Source organism: Lissotriton vulgaris, chromosome 1_1, assembly GCF_964263255.1.
Source record: "Lissotriton vulgaris chromosome 1_1, aLisVul1.2, whole genome shotgun sequence".
NCBI lineage: Eukaryota > Metazoa > Chordata > Amphibia > Caudata > Salamandridae > Lissotriton > Lissotriton vulgaris.
Window position 1 is genome coordinate 1,136,186,437 of NC_141685.1, and position 25,757 is coordinate 1,136,212,193.

The 25,757-nt window shown below is 42.8% G+C and overlaps 1 protein-coding gene across 2 annotated transcripts in view; it reads left to right on the forward strand.

The window, feature by feature from the left end:
* Positions 1–25,757, forward strand: part of LOC147748782 (peripherin-like) — a 60,050-nt gene that overhangs the window by 8,264 nt on the left and 26,029 nt on the right. For both annotated transcript variants that reach the window (XM_086963812.1, XM_086963814.1), the window contains exons 2-5: positions 12,109–12,169; positions 12,925–13,020; positions 21,720–21,884; positions 22,989–23,114. In XM_086963812.1, the coding sequence (XP_086819938.1) occupies positions 12,109–12,169; positions 12,925–13,020; positions 21,720–21,884; positions 22,989–23,114 (448 nt within the window). The remainder of the gene's footprint in view (positions 1–12,108; positions 12,170–12,924; positions 13,021–21,719; positions 21,885–22,988; positions 23,115–25,757) is intronic.

Below are 25,757 nucleotides of genomic sequence, written 5' to 3' on the forward strand. Positions count from 1 at the left end.
TTTGCTTTAGACCTTTGTTGGCGTCACTTGAAAATTATGCGTTCGAAGACTGAAAGCTAGAGAGGAGTGTGTTAGGATGAGGAGGCATCCTTCCAAGACATAGGTTTTTTTGCCGGTCCGCGGTGTCTATGTCACAAATTGTTGAGTTAGATGGTCGTGTGCATTTTTTGTAGATGGGTGTCTTACACAGTCAAGGGCTTTTATTTTAGAAAGGCCTGCATTAGGTGCAATACTTGATCAAATGCATCTGTTTAATAAATGAGTGTGTTAGATTGATGCACAAAATATGTGTTCTGTGTATATATTGTGTTACTTTAAAGGGCAATTCTTGCATATGCACTTTATTTTTTGATAATGCCAAAGAAAAAAACATGAATTGGAGGATCCGGACAATAATGACACCTTGCACTTTTTGCGGTTACCGCTTTTAATAAGGAAAAATTCAGCAATGTTACCCTATTTTAATGCAATTTTTTTTTCCTGACCATGTATGTAATTATGTGTGTACTTTTATGGATAATGTAATATCCAAATAAAGTTTATTGACTTGACTTGAGTGTGTTAGACAATTGACAGTGTCTCCTGGAAACAGTTGTGGCCGGCAGTTGTTGTTATCTCTTGGGCTGGGTGTGATAGACAATCAAGGGCATCCTTTGAAAATGGAAGACATCTTTCTGAGAAGTGGGTTTGTTAGACCATAGGCACATTTTTCAGAGATGGTGCGACAGATGATCGAAGTGTTTATTTGGACAGATGCATGTGTTAAATGGGCAATACATACCTTTAAGAGATGGGTGTGTCAAAGGATTAAATACATCTCTCGGAGTATAGGTGTATCGAGCAGTTGTTGGCATTTCTTGAGGTGGGGGTGGTAGATGAACATTAGCACCTGCTAAAGGAAAGGTGTGCGCTAGACAATAGAGAGCACCGTTAGGAGATAAATGGGTTAGACGATGAGAGCATCGCTTACAGATAGGTGTGTTTGATGTTTGAAGTGGCCAACAGATAGCCATGTTGGATGATCAAATGCATCTCTTGGAGATGGGGGTATCCTACAGTTAGTTGGCATCTTTTGGGAAGGATAGACAATCATCGTGTAATAAAGATGCACATATTAGCCAATTAGGCACCACATGGCATCTCTTGGAGATTCAGGTGTTACATTAACCGGGGCACGTCTCTAAAGAGATCAGATCTCTTAGAGGTGGGTGAGTTAGATGATTAAATATATTGACTGGTGTGATAGGGGATCGAAGGCATGTCTTTAAGAGATGGGTGTATTAGACAGCAAAGGCGTCTCTGTCAGAGGCGGCGTGTTAGAAGATGAGGACATTCCATAGGACGGGTATGGTAGATGATAGAAGGAATGCTTATGAGATGGGTGTGTAGGTTTATAATTTTCATGGTTTCTCCTTCCTTTACTTCTGGACATAATCTTGCGCTATATGTATTGATTAGACTTTTCATCTTACATAATGTTTTGATGTTGCAGTTCTCGAACTGTACGCACTTCAAACATGCAGTGGCTGCTGTTACTTCCTTTGTATGTAAAACCCCCTGAAGAACTAGTTGGGCTCAGTAGCCCTATAGAAACACTAAATAGGATACAATTGAAAAACCTGTGGAATGGGCTGTAACAAACCCTCCTTGACATCTGTCAGAGATGGGTGTGTAAGACCATATATGGCATCACTCAGAGCTGGAGGTGTTGGCAAGCATGGGCATCATTTTAAGAGATGGGTAGCTTAGACGGCAAGCGGATCTCTTAGGAAGGGGTGTGTTAGATGTGAATGCGTTAGACTGTTGGGAAATGTTTTCAAAATGATGTGTTAAGTTGATCAAAAGGCACACTTGAACAAATGAGTGTATTAGAAGATTGAAAGCATCTCATTAGGAGATGGATGTCTCATAGGACGATGCATGTCTTTAAGATTTGAACATTTTCTACATCAAGGGCATCTCTTAGAGAGGGGTGTGTTGGATGATCAAAGAAGTCTCTAGGAGTTGTATGTTAGACAGTAAGGTTATCTCCTGGAGATGCATATTGGATTGCCAAAAGATCTCTTTATTAAATGGATGTGTTACATGATGAGGGTACCTCTAATAAATGGATGTGTTAAGTGATTGAAGGGCTTCCTTTAAGTGGTGTTTGTGCCATATGACCTGTGCATCTCTTTAAGAGATAGATGTGTTACACAACAAGGGTGACTCCTAAATATGGGCATGTCGGATAATCGAAGGATTGCTAGGAGATGAGTATGTTAGATGACAAGGATATGATTGTCTTGGAGATGGGTGTATTAGATGATCAAAACATCCCTTTAAAAATGGGTATCTTTGATGATGAGGGCATCTCTTAGAGATGGGTGTGTTAGACAGGAAGGGCATTTCTTGAGGATGGCTGTGTTAGAAGACCGAAGGGATCTCTTTAAGACATGGCTGTGTTAGATACAGAGAGCATCTCTTGGAGTTGAGTGTCTTAAATGATCGAAGGGAACTTTAAGGAGAAGCATGAATGAATGAATATGAGTCTTATAAAGCACGAACTTAGCCCAGGGGCATGCAGTGTTTAATTTGAGCCCCTTGTGGGGGATCCATGTTAAAATATTGATATCAAAAATATAGATGAAAAAAATATCGATAACAAAAATATCGCCTCCCTATACTTAAAAAGGTACTTACAGCAATATCGACTCAAAAATATCGATGTAAAAAATATAGATGTAAAAAATATCGACTTTAAAAAATAACATAACTTAAATTAAATATTATTATTATTATTATTATTATTATTATTATTATTATTATTATTAATAACAAATTAAATTAATTTGAATATATTTAACTAATTATAACAAATAAACGACATTTAATTAATATAAACACAAAAAAGTGTACATATATTTACGTAAATACATTTTATTTACTATTATCTTTATTTAATTTATAAACTTTATTAAATATATAAAAATAAAATAAAAACATATATAAATAATGAAATATATATATATATATATTCTATATTTAATTAACACATTAAACTATAAAAAACAGATACATTCATATAATAACAAAATAAAAACATTAGATAGCGGGAGGGTAAAAATTACTATTCCCACTCCAGTGAGTGCAACAGTAGGGAAAACGCTGGATAGCGTAGGGGTAAAATTTACCATTCCCACTCCAGAGAGTGCAAAAGTAGGGAAAGCGCTGGATAGCGTAGGGGTAAAAATTACTATCCCCTCTCCAGTGAGTGCAACAGTAGGGAAAGTGCTGGATAGCGTAGGGGTAAAAATGACTATTCCCACTCCAGTGAGTGCAACAGTAAGGAAAGCGCTGGATAGCGTAGGGGTAAAATTTACTATTCCCACTCCATAGAGTGCAACAGTAGGGAAAGCGCTGGATAGCGTAGGGGTAACAATTACCATTACCACTCCGATGAGTGCAACAGTAGGGAAAGCGCAGGATAGCGTTGGGGTAAAAATTACTATTCCCACTCCAGTGAGTGCAAAATTAGGGAAAGCGCAGGATCCCAAAACAATAAAAAATAAAAATATCAACATTTTCAATAACTTTAATTTCTAATTTTAACATATTTAATATATAAATATATTAATATGAAGAAAGATAAAAAATATTTAGCACTATAATATCCGCAACAAATACCTACAATTAATTACACAAGTACATTTATTATTTACTAATTAATTAATGAAAATTAATTTTGTATTAATTTTCAATTAATTTTTAATTAATTTTTAATTAATTGTATTAATATCCGCAACAAATACCTACAATTAATTACACAAGTACATTTATTATTTACTAATTAATTAATGAAAATTAATTTTGTATTAATTTTCAATTAATTTTTAATTAATTGTATTAATGTATTAAACAATTATTACTTACCAGCTTTCACACCATTTACACATATAAACACTACAACACACACCTAAAATTAATTACACAATTACAATGAATAATTACCAATTAATTATTAAAAATTATTTTTGTATTTATTAAATAAACAATTAATTACTTACCAGCTTTCAAACTATTTACACACATATACACCACAACACACACCTGAAAATAATTACACAATTACAATAATAATTACTAATTAATTATTTAAAATTACTTTTTTATTATTTAATAATTAACCAATTAATTACATACCGGCTTTCACACCATTTACACATATATACACCACAACACACACCTAAAATTAATTACACAATTACAATTAATAATTACTAAATAATTAATAGAAATTAATTTTAAACTATTTAATATTTAATCAATAAAAAATTAATTACCACCCTTCACACCATTTACATATATAAACACCACAACACACACCTAAAATAAATTAAACAATTAACATACTTAATTATTAATTAACTAATTGAAATTAATTAACTAATTCAACTATAATTAATAAATTAACACATTAATTAATTTTATATAATTAAATTACTTCCCACCCTATTCCCCTATAAACCTGCTACAGAACTAATAACGCAAAACTAAACTTAAAATAAATTAATAAGTAGAAAAATTCTAAAACATATAATAAAATGACAAACAATTCTTATTAAAAACACTAAAATACATAACATTATTAAAAAATCGATATTTTAGTAAACTATATTTTTGTAAACGATATTTATTACAACAATATTTTTGTAATCAATATTACTTACCTGTCAGTCGATATTCTTGTCATCTATATTTTTGTGGTCGATCTTTCTTCCAAACGATATTTCTGCGGCAATATTTTTGATCCACGATATTTCCCCGGCGATATTCCTGCTCCGCACCCTGGTGGGGGCCACAAGCACTCATATTTGGGGACCAGCACTTATTTTATCTCTTCTTACCTTTCGTAAGAGAAAGAAGGGAAAACACACAAATGAGTAAGAAGAGTGAAGAAAAAGACAGAAAAAATGTTTCATAAGAAGGTAGCAGGAACTTGTAGGAGAGAGATAATGGGACAGGGAGTGTCTAGTAGTGAATTAAAGAGGCATGATGTGGATTGGAGACTGTGCAGCCTTATATTTGGCGCTCCAATATTTAATCGCCCCAGCCGCGACTTCTAAGCAGAGCTTTTGGCACTGACAATAATTCTTTTACAAATTAAACACGGATGTATGAATGAGATAGTAAGGGCACCTCTTAGAGTTAGGTGTGTTAGGTGATAGAAGTGCTCGCTAGATGGGTGTGTTAAATGGTTGAAGGCATCCTTTTTAGTGGATCAAGTTTTAGACGAGTGGGATGCCTTAGATGTTCAAAGGGATCAGTAGGAGAAAGGTATGCTTAGATAACATATGCCTCTCTTGCAGATGGTTGTAGAAGGCCAAAGGCATCCCTTTAAGAGCAGGATGTTAGACTGTGAAGTCACCGCAAATATAAGTGTGTTAAATGATTGAAGGGATCTCTTTAAGAGATTAGATGTGTAAAACGACGAGGGTATCTCATATAAATTAGTGAATTCAATGATGAAAGAGATAACTAGAAGAGTGGCGTGTTAGACAGCAAGTAGTACTCTTAGAGGCGGTGTATTAGATTATTGAGGGCATGTCCAGGAGATGACTGTGTCAGACGGACAAGAGATCTCTGAGAGAAGGATGTCTTAGATGATCAAAGTGGTCTCTGGGAGACGTGTGTTTTAGATGGTGAGTACACCTCTAAAGATGGGTGCATCAGGCGGTGAGTACACCTCTAAAGATGGGTGCGTTAGGCGGTGAGTGCATTATCTCTAGAGATTGGTGTGTTAGCTAAACAAAGAGATCGCTCAGAGATGGATGTGTTAGATGATCGAAGGGATCGCAAGGAGATGTGCCATCAGATGGCGAGGGTGTTACTGAGAGTTAGGTGTGATAGATAATTGAAGGGTTCGCTAGATGGGTATGTTAGAGATCGGTGTGTTGGATAATCCAAGGGTTTGCTCTGATGGGTGTGGTAAACAGCAAGTTAATGTCTTAGAGATGGGTGTGTTAAATGATCGAAGGGATCACTGGACGTGTGTGTTCGATGACTAGTACCTTTCTTAGATGTGGCTGTGATGGACAGCGAAGGCACCTTTTCAGATGGGTGTGCTAGCTGATCTAAGGGTTATCTAAGAGTTGGGTGTTTTAGACTGCGAGTACATCTAGAGACAGCTGTGCTCTGCGGCAAAGGCCACACTTCAAAACAGGTGTTTTAGATCAAGGAAGGGATCATTTAGATATGGGTGTGATTGACAGCGAATGCATGTCCTAGAGATGGTTTTGATGGTGGAATTTAAATTCCTCTTTATGCCCTGTACTGCAATACAACCCTCGCCTTCTGAGCCCTGACTCCGCCCCAGACTGCAGCAGACGGTGCTCATTGTGACCAATGATGCCCTCCTTTCTAAGGGTGATTGTCTACCCAACATATCCATTTTGGTCGGCTTTTTCGTGTGATTGAGCTCCATCACAGCGCTTTAACATTATAAATAATTCCACATCATTCTAGGCGGCCATTATGATCATGTTCTGCAGCTGCTGGCAACCTCTACCACGACTGGAACACTCATATGGCCCTGCCGTGGCTCGGAATCATCATAACAGCCAAGTACCACTCTATTTCTCCTCCTTTAATTTCAAGCATGAAACCTTCAGCCATTACTGGTTTGTAGTCCATCACACTTTGGAGCATGGTCTCTTAAACCCCACATTTAAAATGTGTATATATATATTAAAATGGAAATTACAGATTCTAGCATGCACAGTTCTGTTGGCTAAAGCCACGGGAGCGACTGAGAGTTGACTCACTGGGGGAGGTGGCAGCTGGTACAGAGCACTAGTTCCCCCGCTCCGGGCATGCCTTGCTCATCCAGTGCCTGGTTTTGCTTTGCCATCTCAGACTTGTAGTACTGATTTTATAATGGTGTTAAAGGAGTACAACAAGTTCCAGAATGCAAAGCAATAGCAGACAGGATGAGCTACTCCATCCGGGGCCTGTGGAAACTCCAAAGCTGTTGGTGGGCTGTTGGTGGCTTTGCTTCCACCTTAAGTATGTCTGTAATCTTGTACCTTGGCAGCAGTGCTTGCTTTAAAAACGGTGGGTGAAGGAAAATAGGCTGGGTTTCTCCAACACCATATCACACGCCATCTAATTAAAAGGCAAGATAGGAACATGATTTTGGAATAGACAACTCATCCCACTTATAATTTTAAGAGTACCTGGGTTAACTCCCAAGACTAAGTGGCGCCACGTTTCTCAGGTCATGTGAGACTAGTTATTCCAGTTTCTGGTTTTTTTCTTAGAGTTCTGGGACTTGTAGTCCTGGTTTTATACAGAGTTAAATAAGACTACAAGTCGGGAAATTTTAGGGTGAAAAACGCGTGCTGGCCTAAGTGGTCACGCATAAACCTGGGAAAGATGGCAGCAATAGGGTTCATTCGGTTACCAAGTGAAAGGCCAGGGCTAGAAAATTGTGCCCTTATGACATGGAGTGGTGGGATAATCCTAAAACTATCAGGAAGAGAGCGAACAGCACTCGTATTATCTTCCCCAGTCTCTGAATACTCACATTTCCTGATTCAATGCGTAAGCAGCTTTTCCAAGTACCATTTTTGTCTCTCTACATTCTGGTAGTTTTAGCCCGTTTTAACTTCAAAACTGTTTAAGTACCAGAACACTAAGGAAATCCTGACCTGGACGATCTGCTTACCCATGGACCTGGGAGGCTTGATGCCTCTGCAGCTTCCAGCCCGATAAAAGCCGCATGTGGTGAGCGTAATCTGGACACCTTTTTTTTTAATGTCTTCTTATATAGCGCTCGAATCACCGGGAGGCATCTCGGCGCTTGCATTGGGAACCCGTCCTGGCTTTTTTTTTTTTTTTTTTTTTTTTTTTTTGAAAATCTTTATTTTCCGTAAAGATAGTACACAGCGTCTGCCTACAACCACTGCGGGCCGGCCGCTATGACAATATACAACCATTCCGAGGTACCTTGCGATGCAGCAGATAAAAATAAGAACACCACGTTGGATTTGCAAGGAGCCACAGGGAAAGGATAAAGAGGGTTTCATTTTATAATTTTGACGAATCATCCTAAAGTCAGACAGGGTAGCTGAGTGGGCGAGCCACATAAAGGATATCCACAAGTGATACATCGTTATCAAAATACTGGCGTGAATCATTCACAATAAGGATACATAAGCACAGAAGTAGATGTCGCCCCAATTAGCGCCCGCCCAATCAATGTATACAACAGGAGTTACATCTAGCTTGCCTATGGTATGATAGGATATAGAAGGGATCATTCTATAGCAGTAATAAAGGATCCATTGACGTATATAAAGGACACTTGTTACATGGGAAAATTCGTGACAGGATCTGCGCCCTCAAACGATAGTGGAAAAAGGAAGGAAGAGCAAATTCTGTAATCATTCAATAACTATGTATTAAAATCGATATCTAGATCATAGAATCAATAAACCATGTGATAAGGACATAGACGCAAAACACAAAGAAAAAGGACGTCCCATAAAGAACCAAACCCAACCTCCCGTCTGACCCAAGATATATAAGAAGAAGAAGAGAAATAAGAATAAAGAGAAGAAGAAGGCCATAGAAACGAAAAGAGAAAGGAATAAAGCCCAAACCCCCCCACCCTGCACGTCGAAGAGGCTATGGCCCACCCCCCCCTACTAACGTGCCTGTCGCCCCAAGAGTACCCACATAAGGGAAAAGACGGGGGAAAGACAACCCCCGGAGAAGAAGGAGAACCGGAGGAGGGCCAGAGAAAACAAATAAGCAATCAATGGATTCGCACCTCGGCCACCCCTCCCCCGACCCCAACCCGACACCGCACCAACGTCCACCTCCCCAGCTGTCCAATGTAATCACCGGCATTGTCCGCAGCAGAACAAAGTGGAGAAAAAGAAAACATCTTCAGCCTTGTCCCTGTCGTTCCAGCCAGTCAATAAAGTTCGGTCGAGCAGCGGCCATCTTAGACGGGAATCTCAAATGTAAGGACAATGACCGAGCCAAACACCATCCACAGTGGTCTGTCCAACGCGAAGCCAAACTGAGCAGAACTACCCAGCAACGGTGGAAACACAGCAGCAATACCTGAAAGTTGACCGGCCAGGGCCATAGCAGCAACCCCATGATGAGACAAAGGGATCCACCGAGGGGCCACAAAGTAAACCCTAAGCATAGTGTCCAAAAAGAAGCCTCCAGCCGACGGATAGGGTCTAGAGTCCGCAAATTCTGCACATCCTGAATGGGTAGCGCGGCGGCCACTATTTCCTGGGCGTCCAGTGCCGTTACATACGTCTGGGTAGATTGGCAGCCACCGTCGGGCACAGGATAGGGCAAGGCGCACAGAGCATGATGAGCAGCACCGCCGAGCAATATAGTATCCAGTCGGCCCTCTAGGTCCTGTGCATGTAAGCACATAGAAGCTCGCAGGTTATTCAGAGCGCCCAGAACAACAGCAATCTCAAGAGGCTCCTCTGCAGCAGTTTCAAGCACCCGGAGGGCGCCGCCATATTGTCGTCTTCGAAAATGTCCATTGGTGCCCATCGCCATAACAAAGCGCCAGTAGTAGATCCACGAAGCACCACAGCCGCGGGGTTGACAACCGCGAATCTGTCCCTGGCCACCAAGACCCGGCTACAATGTAGCATGCACCTCGATGAGCTATCGGATCAATCCTCCGGGGTCGGCAGTCCCAAATATGGAGCGCTCGGTGAAGATGGCACCCACCGAAGCGCTGAGGAATAATAGGGCTCCCAATGCTAGCCACAGGTCGATTGGAAAGTACAATAAAACGCCGGCCACAATTGCAAGGCAGCAAGCGTAGAGGTGCGGAGGGCCGGGCGATACAACGTAGCCAGAAAGGAATTGCTACAGTAACTCGCCAGTCGCCTATCTCTCCGCTGCAAGCATCCGCAGTCGTCGAGTTCTGGAACAGCCGTCTCCGGGAACAAAGACCCGGTCACTAGCGCGCCACGCTGGAACGGAGGTAGGGACGTATCGCCAGTTCTGCCGCAAGATAATCAGCGGGGAGCACACCATCGGAATCAGGATCGCCACCCGGTTCCGAAACGCAGACGCTGTATCAGGATGGACATCAGGATAAGCGGTGTTTCGGAAAGAAAGCGGGCGGGTCGGCGGAGCCGAGGAGTCAGGCGGCCATCATGGTTGCAGGCTAGGCTCCTCCCCCCCCGTCCTGGCTTTTACCTGTGAGATAGCCCCTACAGGGCATCCCCAAGGGGAAAGCCAGGCATCCCGCCGCGGGGGGGCCATTGTGGAGATTAAGCAAGCTAATGCCCAGAGTTGCAGAGTGTGAACCCATGATTCGAGTAGGCACCGAAGCGAGAATTATCGAGTCCGTGGAGATTTGGGCTCAAGACCCTGCCGCGTCGGGAATTGAACCTTGGTCCCGGGTCTGACCTCTGCTTCAGGGTCTGCCTCCTCTAACCAGTGAGCCACACTTCTCCACCTTGGCCAGGCGGAATCCTCTTAGCGACATTGCCTACTGACCCCTTGTCCGAGGAAGGCTTTCAGGGGGGCCTGCTGCTAGCAAGAAGAACCAGGCATGTTGGGTTCTGTGGTACCACTTTCCCTATTTGCTAAACGGTCCTACAGCTCCCAGCATGCTAAGCGGAGTGCTAAGTAACCAGGACAGACTGGAAGTCACTCTGCTGTGCTAGCAGAGGGCCAGGTGACAGCGGTGTGTGCAGAGCCCGTATGTTTCACAGGGCCTTGTGTGTGTATCTCATCCAGCCTGCGTTTTGTTTATGAATCTGGGATTTGTAATCCTGTTCTTTGCACTGTTCATTGTCAGCCATGTCAGGCCTTTAGGCCTTAACAGTGAGGTATAACTTGGATCCTGTGGACAGCGAGAAAGACAACCTAGCAGTGTCTAATTTGCAAAAAGTTAAGTGCCAGGGCCCTTCTAGGAAGGCCACTGCAGATTGCACCATGCATTGCCCCTGCCAGCGTTGCCAATGACAGTACCAACAGAACACCTAACCATCTCACTCCTACAAGTGTGACAATTCAAGCTATTTCAGGCCACACAAAGCAGTAATAATGGGGTGAGAGGCCGGTAGTATTAATTTTCAATGCCTGCACATCTCAGACACGCCACCATTTGGTGGACTGTCAATAGGGCAGGTGCTGGCAATTAAGTGACGAGAAAGCAAAAGACACACAGATGATGGACGGAATGCATAGCACATCGAATATTCACCCCCAGTCAAGAGATATGGGTTAAATAGTTCTCTTACTCACCATGCCACCCCAGTTTAAACCCAGCCATATGCAAATCATCTTGACCCTGTGCCTCATGGGAACAGTCGAGCTCGAACTGCCAAACCAGGTCTTCCCTGGACCAGAAACAAGCACCCTGGGGCTGGTTTCAGGGCATCACCTCATCAGCCAGGATAGCCTTACTCCAGTGGCATGGAGAGCATGAGACCCATGGGGAGCAAAATGTGATGGATTTAGGCCCAGATCTCTGTACTGGGGTGAATGTATGACATTGTTCTGCACTCTGTCCATCAATTATTCTTTTTGCATCCGTCACCCTGAGTGGGACGGATATTCCCAGACGTGGGTCCTGTGCTCTCCATGCCACTGGAGTAAGGCTATCCTAGCTGATATGGGGTGAAACCCCAAAATTGGTCCTAGAATGCTTGTTTCCTGTCCAGGGAGGACCTGGCCTTTTCGGGCTGGACTGTTCCTATTGGGCAGAGGGTCAAGACTGATTTGCATATGGCTGGGTTCAAACTGGAATGGCACGGGGAGCAAAAAAACGATTGATATAGGACCAGATCTCTGTACTGGGGTGAATGTATGACATTGTTCTGTATTATGACCATCAATTGTTCTTTATGACAATTAAGTGACAGCAATGCTCCCCAGCTGAACTCTTAGAAAGTCTCAGGTCGCGGTGACAACCAATTTACGGGAGCAATTGGATGACCATTCTGCCAAATATTTATGACCTATAGCCCGATATTTTAGCTATTATTTTTTTTTTTTTTATGTAAAAATTCAATTAACCATTCTTCTGCTGATTTGGCTGCACTCACTTATCTTCTCTCTTTTGCACAGGCTGGATGAGGAAGCTCACAAGCGGGAAGAGGCCGAAAACAACCTCATTATGTTCCGTAAGGTGAGCCCAGAAATTTGCTTCTCACCTCTTGTCTCTCCCCTCCACCTTGCTTCATTTTTGTAAAGTTTTAAAGAGTAAATGTATTAAACATAAGTTAAGACACAAGTATATAATTCAATACAGTAGAAAAGAATCATTCAGGTGAAACATGGCTTAGGATATAACACGTCTGGTGTGTACATAGAAATATGTAATACAATGTATATAAAAATCCATTTTGCTTTCTTGATACCTGGTATCTCCATTTGCATCGCTCTCGCTTACACCTATCTTTCTCCCTTTACCCTTCTGTTGCCTTTCCACTGATTTCTCCTTCCACCAACACGTCTTGCACTTGTAACTAACTTCCTCCTCGCACCTACTTCTCTTTCTCAACCTTAATCTCCTGACACAACTCATTTTCTCCCTTGAACTCTCTCTCCTTCCTCACACCCTCTCTTCACACCTCTGTGCATGCACCTTTTCTGTCTTCTCCCTCTATATCCTTTGACTCTGTATAATCCCTCTGTTATTGTCCCTCTCTATTTTCCACACTCTCAAGCTTGTTCCTCAAATTATCTTTCCCCTCCTACCACTCTTCTTCCCTCAAAAACTTTCTTTTACTGGAGCCTTTTCTGTATTACTTACCCCAACACTCCCCATGTTAACCCATTCCTTGTACGCATTTTCCCTTTCCTCTGGTTTTGTCCCTCCTCAGTGTTGTTTGCAGTCAGTCCTTCTCATTTTCTTCTTCTTTTGGCACCTCGTCGATGCAGGATGTGGACGATGCTACCCTATCGCGCCTGGAGCTGGAGCGCAAGATTGAGTCCTTGATGGATGAGATTGAGTTCCTGAAGAAACTCCACGAAGAGGTACTTTCTGGTATTTTGAGGAACACTGAGCAGGCTGAGCGGCTTCCCTGCGGCAGAGGCCTTCGGTAATGCTTCATCATATAGTCAGACAGCGCGTTTATTTACAAGGAGTGGGTACATTTGTGATCACATACATGTGCCTGCCAATGGGCACATAAATGAGACGGCTAAATGCTAGCACAAATTATGGGAAAAGCCAGGACTTCAATCCCTTTTTCAATGGTCCCTTTGCAGGGTTCACAGTTGATGGAGATCCCAGGGTAATTCGAGCTCTTGTGTACTGGAGGCTCAATGGTTAGAGCGGCAGACCCTGATGCAGAGTTCTGGCCAGGGACCAGGGTTCGATTCACACCTCGGCGGGGTCTCGGGCTCAATTTCTTCGGACCTGTTAATTCTCGCCTCGGTGCCTATTCTAATCACGGGCTCCACGCTGCAACTCTAGGCAATAGCTTGCTTAGCCTCCACAACGGCCCCAACAGCGCTAAGGATGCCTGGCTTCACCCTGGGGGTGCCCAGGAGTGGACACTTCCCAGGGAAAGCCAGGTGGGGTTCCACAGCGGTATGAGTATCAGCGTCAGGAAGCCGAATAGGTGACACCGCAAGGTGACCGTCTGGTGACAGTGCGCTCTATAAGTACCATGACATTTACATTTACATGTACTGCGTGCTACTGCTCCTAGATGGTGGACTGCTTTGGAATCAGTCCTCTCTGCGCACTTTCACTTCTGATCCCCAAGCAAACGCTACATTTTCTGTCTCAAGTAGGGTGAGATGGATTAATGAAGTTGCGACCCCTAGTTTGCTTCTTGCTACCCCTGGCATTGCCTTTGTAACCCCTGGTCTTTGAAGTGGCAGATCACTGCCAAGAACACAGGGGTGTTTCGCATTATCAGTTCAGGCTCTAACCTCGTTTTCTGCTCATTTTCATTACAGTAATAGTGAATAATAGTTTATTATTCACTATTATTGTAATAAAAAGTGGAGCAGCAAGATGTGGACCTTCACTGGCATCTTAGATAAGAAAAAAATGTTTTTAATGTTGTTTGCATGTATGTGGGTGAGAGTGAATTTGGATGAGAGGGCGTGTATGTGTGAGCATGTATGTTTGTATATGGGATTGTGGATGTGTGTGTCAAAATGAGTGAGTAAGTATAAGTGAGAATTGAATGAGTGCAAGTCAGTGCTAGTGATCGAATGAGTGTGAATAAGTGTCTGTAAGTGAGCTTCACACACGGTTGGCACTGGAATACAGGAGGAAATACTTGCATATGGGATGCCCTCGGCAAAATGCTACTGCTGGCACTCTGTAGGCACATTTTGGCATGGAGCACCCATGAAAAAATGCCAGCGCTGGCCTCCTGGAGGAAATTCTTGGTATAATTGGCACCTGTGGCAAATTGGTGGTAATGGCACATTGGAGGAAATTCTTGGCATATGAGAAGACAACTGTGGTAAGGTCATGGGGTCATCCATGATAAAATGTGGTCCATGACATATAAGACATAACCTTTGACATAAGGGACCGCAATAGTGCAAGAGAAGCAGTATTAGGAAAACTCTGACACTAGCACATTGTATGTAATCTTTGTACAAAAGACGCCACCGTGGTAAAATGCTGGTCCTAGCAATGGAGGTAATTTGTTTGATAAGGGGGCACCCATAGGACATTTCAAAAACCTAATTGGGTAAACGCCTCTGGATTGTCAGATTTCAGTAGCTTGTGAACACCATGAAAGGACTGAAATATTTAGTGAGTGTGAAAATTGTCTATTAAAATGCGCTAGTAGAGCCCATTAAAAAAAATATTCTCTGGGAAGAGAACCCCCCCCCCCCCCACCCTTTTTTCTCTCCTAGGAGAATATATCATATTAATTATTCAATTATGTAACTTTAGCAATGTTAATTATTGCAATGTCATCAGGATTAAGGTTATGTGACATCACTACTTGGGACGATGCAGGGTAAAGGTCATATGATGTCACTTCCTGTGACATCATTAAGGTCACAGGGTGTATGATGTCACTTCTGCGACTTTTTGCATTGTGTTGAATTAATGTCCATGAATGATTCCCCAGACAACTGAGTGCGCTGAGATGCCTTAATAATGGCAGAACGAGTGCTATAGAAACGAAAAATAAAAATACGCATGTTGGTGTAACTTAGTGACTAGGGCCATAGGTTTGGAACCATCTGGAGGAATGACAAGTATACTTGTGCAACTGGAAAGATAATCTATGCTGGTTGGTGAATGATGCGACTGCAGAGGTAAGGCAGTAAGAGAGAGGGGGATAAATAACACAAGAATACATGGAGTTATTGGTATAGTGCATGACATAAAATAAGTGCAATGCAGTAGCGCTGCATACATCCACAGTAACACAGTGTCCTGGGATAGATAATAAGTATATTCATTTACAGTCACGAGACCTGTTTATAGAGATGTCTGCACTTTTCAGAAACCTAACCGATTATATCCTTGCTTGGTCCAAATGTGCATTTGTTTACAGGGAAATAACTTTTCTATACAAACAGCATCTTTCAGAAAAATAAACAAAATACAGCAACCATATGCTTAGCCCATATGGCTGTAGGCCTGCACAAGGCTGCAAGCAATTTAAAGCAACATAAACAATATTATGTCCCACATGCTTTTTGTATGTACAACTTGCATGTGGGAGATGCGAACACAACAAGCAAATGGCATGTCACACTCAAACATTGGTTGAAATAATCTTTCGCCGGTGAGTCACTGCATGTGATTTGTCAGTTTCACTTCCTTGACAGTCCAAAAGTCCAAACAATCCATATAAATCAGTGATGATCTTGTCTACATGCATCTTTACCAGCGTGTGTCAGATATAATGATAACCTAAAAGGGTAGGGGGAGGCCTCCTTATGTAAACTCGAATAAGCAAAGGCCTCTAGGAGCTAAGAAAAGCTATTGGACTCTCATGGAGCGGTGGGGCGGTAATACGGGATGGGCCAACTCATCCTTAAGGTCAGGGCAGCAACATACCAAGCACTTGATGCCTCAATATGTCAACTGCAAAAACCACAGGTGATGGACAGAATGCAGAACAATGTCATACATTCACCCCAGTACAGAGATCTGGGCCTAAATCCATCGTTTTTTTGCACTCCACACCACCCCAATTCAGACATGGCCATATGCAAATCAGTCTGACCCAGTGCGTCATGGCGACAGTCCAGCCCGAACTGCCAAGCCATGCCTTTCCTGGACCGGAAACAAGCTTCAGAGGACCGGTTTCTGGCATTCCAGCCGTCTTCAGCCCGGCTTGCTTGAATCCAGTGGTGTGGAGTGCATGGGACTCACGTCTGAGCATACCCATCCCACTCGGGGTGACAAATGCAAAAACCACAGGTGATGGACAGAATGCAGAACAATGTCATACATTCACCCCAGTACAGAGATCTGGGCCTAAATCCATCGTTTTTTTGCACTCCACACCACCCCAGTTCAGACATGGCCATATGCAAATCAGTCTGACCCTGTGCCTCATGGGAACAGTCCAGCCCGAACTGCCAAGCCATGCCTTCCCTGGATGGGTATGCTCTGAGTCCCATGCACTCCACACCACTGGCCATGTCTGAACTGGGAAGCTTGTTTCCGGTCCAGGGAAGGCATGGCTTGGCAGTTCGGGCTGGACTGTTCCCTTGAGGCACAGGGTTAGACTGATTTGCACATGGCCATGTCTAAACTGGGGTGGTGTGGAGTGCAAAAAAAACGATGGATTTAGGCCCAGATCTCTGTACTGGGGTGAATGTATGACATTGTTCTGCATTCTGTCCATCAACTGTGTTTTTTTCAATATGTCAACAGCAGAGTGACAGCCTCAATAGGCTTCATCCACGAGCCGACTAGGACTCTTCTCACTGGAGCTCAGTGGGTTTCTGAAGCCTGAGAGAGGCGCAAGCCACTGCTCAAAATGTTGGCCTAACAGAAGTCTGTGGAATCTGAGCTTTTTGAAGATTGTGTAGTTTCTGTTCAGGTTGCCAAACTTAATTGCCATTCCTCTTCTTTCCTTGTCCACAAGGCGTATTTGTACAGCAGCAGGCGGCCACCCTGCCTTTCAAAAGTTGCACAGCTACTTCTCATGTCTCCAACTACCATCCATAGCCATTTTGTATCATTTTAATAATTTGACAGCATTTCTGTCAAGTGTATGTTTCCATATGGATGGATGGGTCTCCTATGATAAGCCTCTCTTTTTTGGTGTGTATGTATAGAGCAATCTGCATCCATATGTGGCTAGGTTGGTGCTGTGTAGCTGCTCATATAATTTATCCCTTCCTTCTCCTGTAACTTCGTAGATCACAGTCTGGAGCAGGAAGATGCTTTGGCCCTGGTTATTAGGTAGATGGTACTAGTTTGCATTTACTGTTCAGTGCAATCATCCCAGTACCATAAAGTACAACTTAAATCCCATGGAACGGGGAATTACTGGGTGGAACTGACTTTTAGGGCCATAAATCCACATGGAATTCCCAATTCGATGGAGTTCAACACATACAGTTACTACCTGCTCTGAACAGGGGGTAAATGTTGCGGGGACCTCTTGGTGGGGTATGAGTGAGGGGGTTTGGGGGAGTATGGGAGGGAAGGGGAAGTTAATGTTTGGCAGGGGAGAGCATTTAAAGCCTATTTAGAAGCAAAATGGCAATTGAAGCTTTGATGTTGCTGCTCCTAAAGCCTAAGCCACATTTTCTGTCTGGAATTACACCTGGAAAAACCTTTCCTGGGTCTCCAGGCAACCAGAGAAAATGGGTGTGGAAAACGCTTCTAACTTAGGGGCATATATACATTAAAGTGGCGAAGCTTGTCGTTAAGCCAAGAACGCTAACAACCCCGTCGTCACTTTAGAAACACAGGAATGCACAATATTTACTAGGATATGGTGGAGGGTTGCATTTTCCCTTGCACAGGCCCTAACTTTGGCTGCCTAGTGCCAACGCAGGTACCCTTGCACCATAGTGCAAGATGGTCTGTGTTGAGGGGAAGATTGTTTATGTGCAGAAGGTCCCCCTTCCTACACATAAAAAATCTTTAAATGATGTTTTGTAACTTCACAGACCACTGCCTACTCTTAAGCAAGCATTGGCATAGCCAATAGGTCTCTCCTTCGGGATCTTTTAAGTTTTTAGTTATGTTTTATATTATTGTATGTGAAAGTTCTAATAAATGTGTTAAAACTTTCACATACAATAATATAAAACATAACTAAAAAGTGAGAGCGGGGGCGCAGAGAGTAGAGGCACTGTGCTGTGGCATAGAGCTAAGCAGGCAGAAGTTACTGGAAATACGGGGTGAGAGCGAGGGGGGAAGGGGGGCAGAGAGTAGAGACAGCGAGCAGGGTGCTGTGGCAAAGAGCCGGACAGGCAGAGGGTGCCGGAAGCACGGGGTGAGAGCGGGGTAAAGAGTAGAGACATGGATTAAGCAGGCCCTGTGGCATAGAGACAGGGAGTGAGAGGGCACAAAGAGGCAAAAGAAAGTGGAGCGCGATTTTTAGTTATGTTTTAAATTATTATTATATGTGAAAGTTCCCATAAATGTATTAAAACTTCTTTCACATACAATAATATAACACATAACTAAAAAGTGAGAGCAAGACCTAAAAAATAAATGTAAAAAAAATACCCGTAGCGAAGGACGAGCTTGTGGGCGGAGCAGGGACTTTATCAAAGTCAGGCAAAATGTATTGAAAAGCACCAGAAGATCGAACCAGGAAGGCGTCGACTAAAATAAAAGTAAAATTACATTTGACTGACATTCGCATGGCCGCCGCTTCAAGCAAGGGCTAAACCCCGGTCTGAGGCAGAACAGCGCACTCCGAATGTTCCGTCGTCACAGTGTTAAAAAAAAATCAACACTGGTTAATCATTCTCCTGCCCTCCTAAATGCGTTTTTATGACTAGAAGCACCCCTGTTGTGTCAAGAATGCCTCTCATCTACTACGTTCTGGTACCGATGCCTTTGCTGTTGCGTTGGGAAATTGGAACGTCATCGATTATTCAGGTGGACGTGCACCTGTTGAGGGACCAAGAAAGCAGTGTAATACTTAATCAATTTGTTGCTCAACTGCACGTGAGGATGAAATGGCACCTTTCTAAATTAAAGCTTGTATAATGGAACAAAATATAAACTGGTTAATTAGTGAAAAAGCAGCATTTTTGCCCTTTCACATTAATGTACACACGGCAGTTCATAGGAGTCAACTTAAAGAACGCGCCTTTCGAAGATGGTAGCTAATAGTTATAATGCTGATATTTTGAAGCACACTCGTGCTTGTCACAGTAAAAGAAAAACACACTGCTGGCACTGCAATCATGTGTTTGCTGGCCCGGGAGTGGTGCGTGCGTGTATGCGTGCGCACGCAGTCTGCTCTTTTTTGAAGCAAATACTCGTGTTTGTGGGCCACTCATGCTCGCTCCCGCAAGGTGGATGCTCCCACAAGCACGAGTATGTGCTTCGAAAAAGAGCAGAACGACGGCTAAAGGTCTCCTATGCAGCTCATGCGCGCTGTGTAGGCGAGACCTAAAAATGAAAGGAAAACTTTACATTTTTCTTTTTGTAAAGCAGCCCGTTTTCCTTTAAGGAAAACAGCCTGCTTTACAAAAAGAAATTGCTTTATTTAAAAGCAATCCCAGACATGGTGGTCTGCTGACCTCCGCATGCCACCATCTCTATGATTCTTGCAAATCCTAATGGGTCACAAATTGCGACCTACCTCGTTAATATTCATGAGGTAGATCATTTGCGACCCACTGAGAATCATCGCAGAAAGTGTTCAACATACTTTCATACATGCCGGTTTACGATTTCCTAATGGCAAATCTCAAGGATTCGCAATTAGGGAATCGCAAAACGGTTTCTTAATACACCTGAATGCTGTTGGAACATGACTAGTCTCACTTTGATTTGCAAGAATATAAAGATAAGTGGGTTTGTAAGATGCTGCCATAGTCCTATGGGAGTCAGAAAAGCACGCTGTTGAGAAAGAATAGAGTGCCTTGATTTGGAGTAATAAAATAAGATAGGTTGGAACACTGAACTGTGTAAGGGAGTTCATAAAATAGAAAGCCAAAAGGATAATCATAATATGAAGAAACATTTTTTATATTCAAGTGCACCCTGTAGAATCTACTTCATATACTGACGCTGATAATAAATAATTACTTACTACTCTTATTTATTTATAAAGTTTTATATAGCGCAAACTTGACCCAAGAGGGTATCAGAGCGCTTTACATTTAGAATCGTTAGAAGTTCTATCAGATACAAGAGCATAGTAGGGTACAGTACACATAAACAATGTTGCAGTAATTCGAGGAGGGAGGGGAGGAAGGAGTAATAGCTGGGAGGCGACAAGGAACAATGCCCAATGTCCGGCATGGGTAGGTGACGGTCAAGGGGGAAACCAGGGCCAATCTCCTCATTAGCTGTCAAGCAGCTCCACCGGTCATCAGCCATATTGCTCATGTCTCCGCAAACAGGAAAAAACAGTTTTAAGTTTATTTGATTTGCGAATGTTATATAGCGCTATCTAGACCCAGAGGTATCAGAGCGCAAAACCAGGGGAACGTTGCATTAGAAGGTACATCAAGAGGATTATAAAGCGCTGGCTTTACCCGTCGGTATCGGAGCACTATAACAGAGGCACATTGCGTTAAAATGACATCAGTTACAATAGCATAGTAAGGTATAGTGAACAAACAACGAGGTTGGGAGAATTTATAGGAAAGGAGGAGAGGAAGTAGCCCATAGCAGGGAGACGAGGAAGAACTGTGTCCAATGTCCGGCTGGGTAGGTGACGGTTGAGTGGGAAACCAGGGCCAATCTCCTCATTAGTTGTCTAGCAACTCCATCGGGCATTAGCCATATTGGCTCAGGTCTCAAAGTTCGGGCAAAACAGTTTAGAATAGATACATAGGCTACGAGGATAGAGGTAAACGAAGAAGGTGGGGGGAGGGCGTAGAGACAAGCCAAAAGGGAGCTGGGGCTACCATATAGGCCCATGCAAAATGAAGGAGAAACCAGCTTGGGTCTCGATTACAAGTACCATGGTGTTGGATGCAATATTTATCGCACTCAATAATATCTGGCAGTGCTGTTTTCAGAATTTAATGTGTGATAAGTATCACCCATTAGGATCCACTCCCTGAAATATGAGGCATATCTTGCAGATTTTGGTGCTTTCCATAAAAAATTCTGCCTGTCCCACAATGTACCGCACATTTTCTCTCCAGTAAATATTTGGCCTGGGTGAAATTGTAATTGCATGGAGTAAACAGAGTAATTTCAGTAATTACGCATTTCTCTTATAATGTGAAGCTGCCAAAATTATGCGATTACGCCAGCTTGAGTAATTAAGAGTATTTTGGGGCGTAAATCCTACAGTTGGAGCACAGGAACAACAAGCTAGGAGAGCGTAAACTGCTGCTGGCTACGGCTGTTTGTGTCATGTAGCATTAAGTGTTATTTTCTTAGCGCAAAATTCATCCTCTGGTCCATTTTGGAAGCCAGGGTGCATTTTGCACTCAAAAAACGTTGCTAAATGCTGGATTATGCTTCTCACGTAATAACAAATAATTACAAGTACTATTGCGGTAATTACGCGTAATTACGCTAGAGAGAATTGAGACATTCATATCATGTTTTGCTACTTTCCCTTGATGCTCAGGAGTTGAATGATGTCCAGGTGACGGTTCACAGCCAGCCTCTGCACATGGAGATCGAGGCGACGAAGCAGCCAGACCTGACTGCCGCCCTCCGGGAAATCCGCAGCCAGTACGAGAATATCGCTGTGAAGAACCAGCAGGAATCCGAGGAGTGGTACAAATCCAAGGTACTGCCGGCGCATGGTGGAAAGCGAGGCTCTGTGGCAGGTAGGGCTGAGGAACCAGATGGTTCGGCCAAGGAAGAGCCTCAGGTATTCCGAGGTAGAGGTGGGCGAAAAGAGAAAATGGGTGAAATCCACTTTTTTAAACTGCTTACGCAGTGATATTGGGCTATTTAAACTATCCAAATCACCCGATAGCTGACCCAGAGAAAGAGTAGATTTCCTACGATTTGTGTGGTTCTCCCTGGTGAAATGTGGTTCAGAGAGAACAATATAAACCACACAAAGTCTTCGCGAACTGGGCAGTACGCTTATGTTGAGATGACTGCTTTATGCCTCATTTTTTATCAACGGCAGGCAGTGGGGCAGCAGCAACATTTCAGTGATTTGTGCTTGATCTGCCTCTACTTTTTTTTGCTCAACCCCCACTAGGAAGGGCAGGATAGAGGTTAAAGAGGGCATTAGGTGGGGTTATACATTATGCCTAGAAAGACATTGGAAGGTAGATTGGAAGGTAAGGGCTGACTGCATTGTAAAGTGAGTTAGGACGAACAGAGTGGCATTCTGCAAACCTCTTTAAGTAGATTGGCATCCCCCCCCCACATTCGTCTTTACTGTCCATATGTTTTATACTCTTTCCCCCTCTTCCTGCATTTTCTTACTTCATCACTCTTACCTTTTTGTTTCTTCTCTTTCTTATCTTTCCTCATCTTTCTATTCTCCTTTATCTTTCATTGTCCTTTTCTTTTCTTGACTTTCTGTCTTTTCATCTTTCTTCCTCTTTATCTTACCTATGTTCAGATCTTTTGTCTTGTTGTTTGACTTCACTTTCATTCATTGTCTGTCTTAAAATGTTGATCTCACCCCGTTTCATCCTTTTGTATTCTTGATATCTTCCCTCTCTTTATTTCTTTACCATGTAGCTGCTAGTATCCCCATAATTCCCATCCCTGGGGGCTCTTCTTTGGTCATGTGCACGTGTTACAAATGTAATGAATTATATCCTTACTTATTCCTTACTCTATGTTCGGTTCCCCTTACATGTTCCCATCTGTTATATAAGTATGTTCTCTTTTGTTCACTGTACCACATCTTGTCATTGGTTCACAGTTTGCTGACCTATCAGATGCTGCAAACCGTAACACAGAAGCCCTTCGGCAGGCCAAGCAGGAGACGAATGATATGCGGCGTCAGATCCAGAGCCTCAACTGTGAGATTGATGGGTTAAAGGGAACTGTAAGTACCACCCACAGGCTGGAGTCTATCTATCTATCTATCTATCTATCTATCTATCTATCTATCTATCTATCTATCTATCTATCTATCTATCTATCTATCTATCTATCTTTCTATCTATTGCCCTCACTCTATCTATCTATCGCCCTCACTCTATCTATCTATCGGCCTCACTCTATCTATCTATCGCCCTCACTCTATCTATCGCCCTCACTCTATCTATCTATCGCCCTCACTCTATCTATCTATCGCCCTCACTCTATCTATCGCCCTCACTCTATCTATCGCCCTCACTCTATCTATCTATCGCCCTCACTCTATCTATCTATCGCCCTCACTCTATCAATCTATCGACCTCACTCTATCTATCTATCGCCCTCACTCTATCTATCTATCGCCCTCACTCTATCTATCGCCCTCCCTCTATCTATCTATCGCCCTCACTCTATCTATCTATCGCCCTCACTCTATCTATCTATCGCCCTCACTCTATCTATCTATCGCCCTCACTCTGTCTATCGCCCTCACTCTGTCTATCGCCCTCACTCTATCTATCGCCCTCACTCTATCAATCTATCGCCCTCACTCTATCAATCTATCGCCCTCACTCTATCAATCTATCGCCCTCACTCTATCAATCTATCGCCCTCACTCTATCTATCTATCGCCCTCACTCTATCTATCTATCTCCCTCACTCTATCAATCTATCGCCCTCACTCTATCAATCTATCGCCCTCACTCTATCAATCTATCGCCCTCACTCTATCAATCTATCGCCCTCACTCTATCAATCTATCGCCCTCACTCTATCAATCTATCGCCCTCACTCTATCAATCGCCCTCACTCTATCAATCTATCGCCCTCACTCTATCTATCGCCCTCACTCTATCTATCGCCCTCACTCTATCAATCTATCGCCCTCACTCTATCAATCTATCGCCCTCACTCTATCTATCTATCGCCCACACTCTATCTATCTATCGCCCACACTCTATCTATCTATCGCCCTCACTCTATCTGTCTATCGCCCTCACTCTATCTATCGTCCTCACTCTATCTATCTATCTATCTATCTATTGCAAGTTATGGATGGAACCATAACTCACACTGGAGCCGTGCAAAGCCATAACTTGCACACCAAGTGCAGTGTTCATGCTCTCACCCTTACTGCGACAGGTGCAATAACAAAAGTTATAACTAAGCTTACATATAACATTAGATTTCATGTTACTCTCACTACTGAGAAAGGGATGACTATGAATGTATTATTATTCCTTGATTTAATAATCTGTTGTTATTTAATTAAATTTTCCTTTTAGGTGTTGTAACTTATTTTGACGTCATGAGCAATATACATTTACAATTAACAGTCCAGAGATACCTAAAATATATCCTTTCTATGCCCTACACGAGCACCTCGTTAAATACTAATTTCTCAAAAGCTAATGAACGGATTTACACTAAAGCAAACAAGCGCAACCCTTGAGTAAAGTTATAACTTTGTTTTAAGTTTGGTGCAATTACTTGAAGCCATTTTCCTGTATTGAAGCGCAGGGTCCCAGTTGGGAATGAATTTGGGAAATCATGCTTTTGGGACTGCCCCATTTTTGTTGTCCCCCGCTTGACGGATCTGCACAAAACGTACCTTGAAGCACCCAAAGTGGATCCACTTTTTTGGGAAAGTTTCATGCAGATATGTAGAATGGCACCGCAGTTATTAAGAAAAGAATGCCTTTCCTGTGGAAACTCCACCATTACTGCGCTCGAACTATCGCCACCAGTGAACTGGATACTGATTTGCTTATATATGTTTTACCATTTGACAAATGTAGATGGAATTAGGCAGGCATGTTCAACTCGCTTTAGTTTATTCAAATGTGTGCGAATTCATCAAGTGAGGCGCATTTACAAAGGAGGTGCTCAGACAGAGCTCTTTTACTAATAGCTGTGATACCCTTTCATGAATTCGCATGACATTTGACAAACTGATAGCATGTTTATTTCGTTCTTGTTGTGCCAAGGTTTATGCTGACCAAACAAAGGAGGGAAAATATACTCTTTGATATGCAAGAGACTTTGGTACTCTAGCACAGATCTGCATGAAATTTGGCAGGCCCTGATCACGTTTAGATAACATGGTAAAAATGCAGGAGTCAAATAACTTTAGCACTGTTAATAAATCAGCTGCTAGCAAGTTGATCCCAGTCCAGGAATCTCAAGTTTAAGGAAGATCTGACTGTAAAAGGCCTGCGGACTAAACCCAGGGACTCATTAATAACTGAACACCAACACCGAAACTTTCACTACAACGGTGTGGCCTCGAGTGGTCCACCATCTCTATCAGCCATGCCTGGCCTCTATGGTGGATCCATACGCTTTATATAGGTAGAGGCCGGGTGGCACTGTACATCAGGCCTCTGGTTAGTCCTTGGAAAGGTCTCTTTGGGCCACCCATGTATAATGTTTGAGGATTTAACTGGGTTCTGGGATTAGCCTCAGGTGGTACGATGTTGTTGTCCGGCTCCGGGCATCCGTTACTCCCTCAAGACTGCTCTCTGTAACACACCCCCTTGCTGATTGATCAATCTCCGGAGTAGGAGCTTAATCCGATCGTTCTCTTGAGCTTCTTTCCTAAATTAGC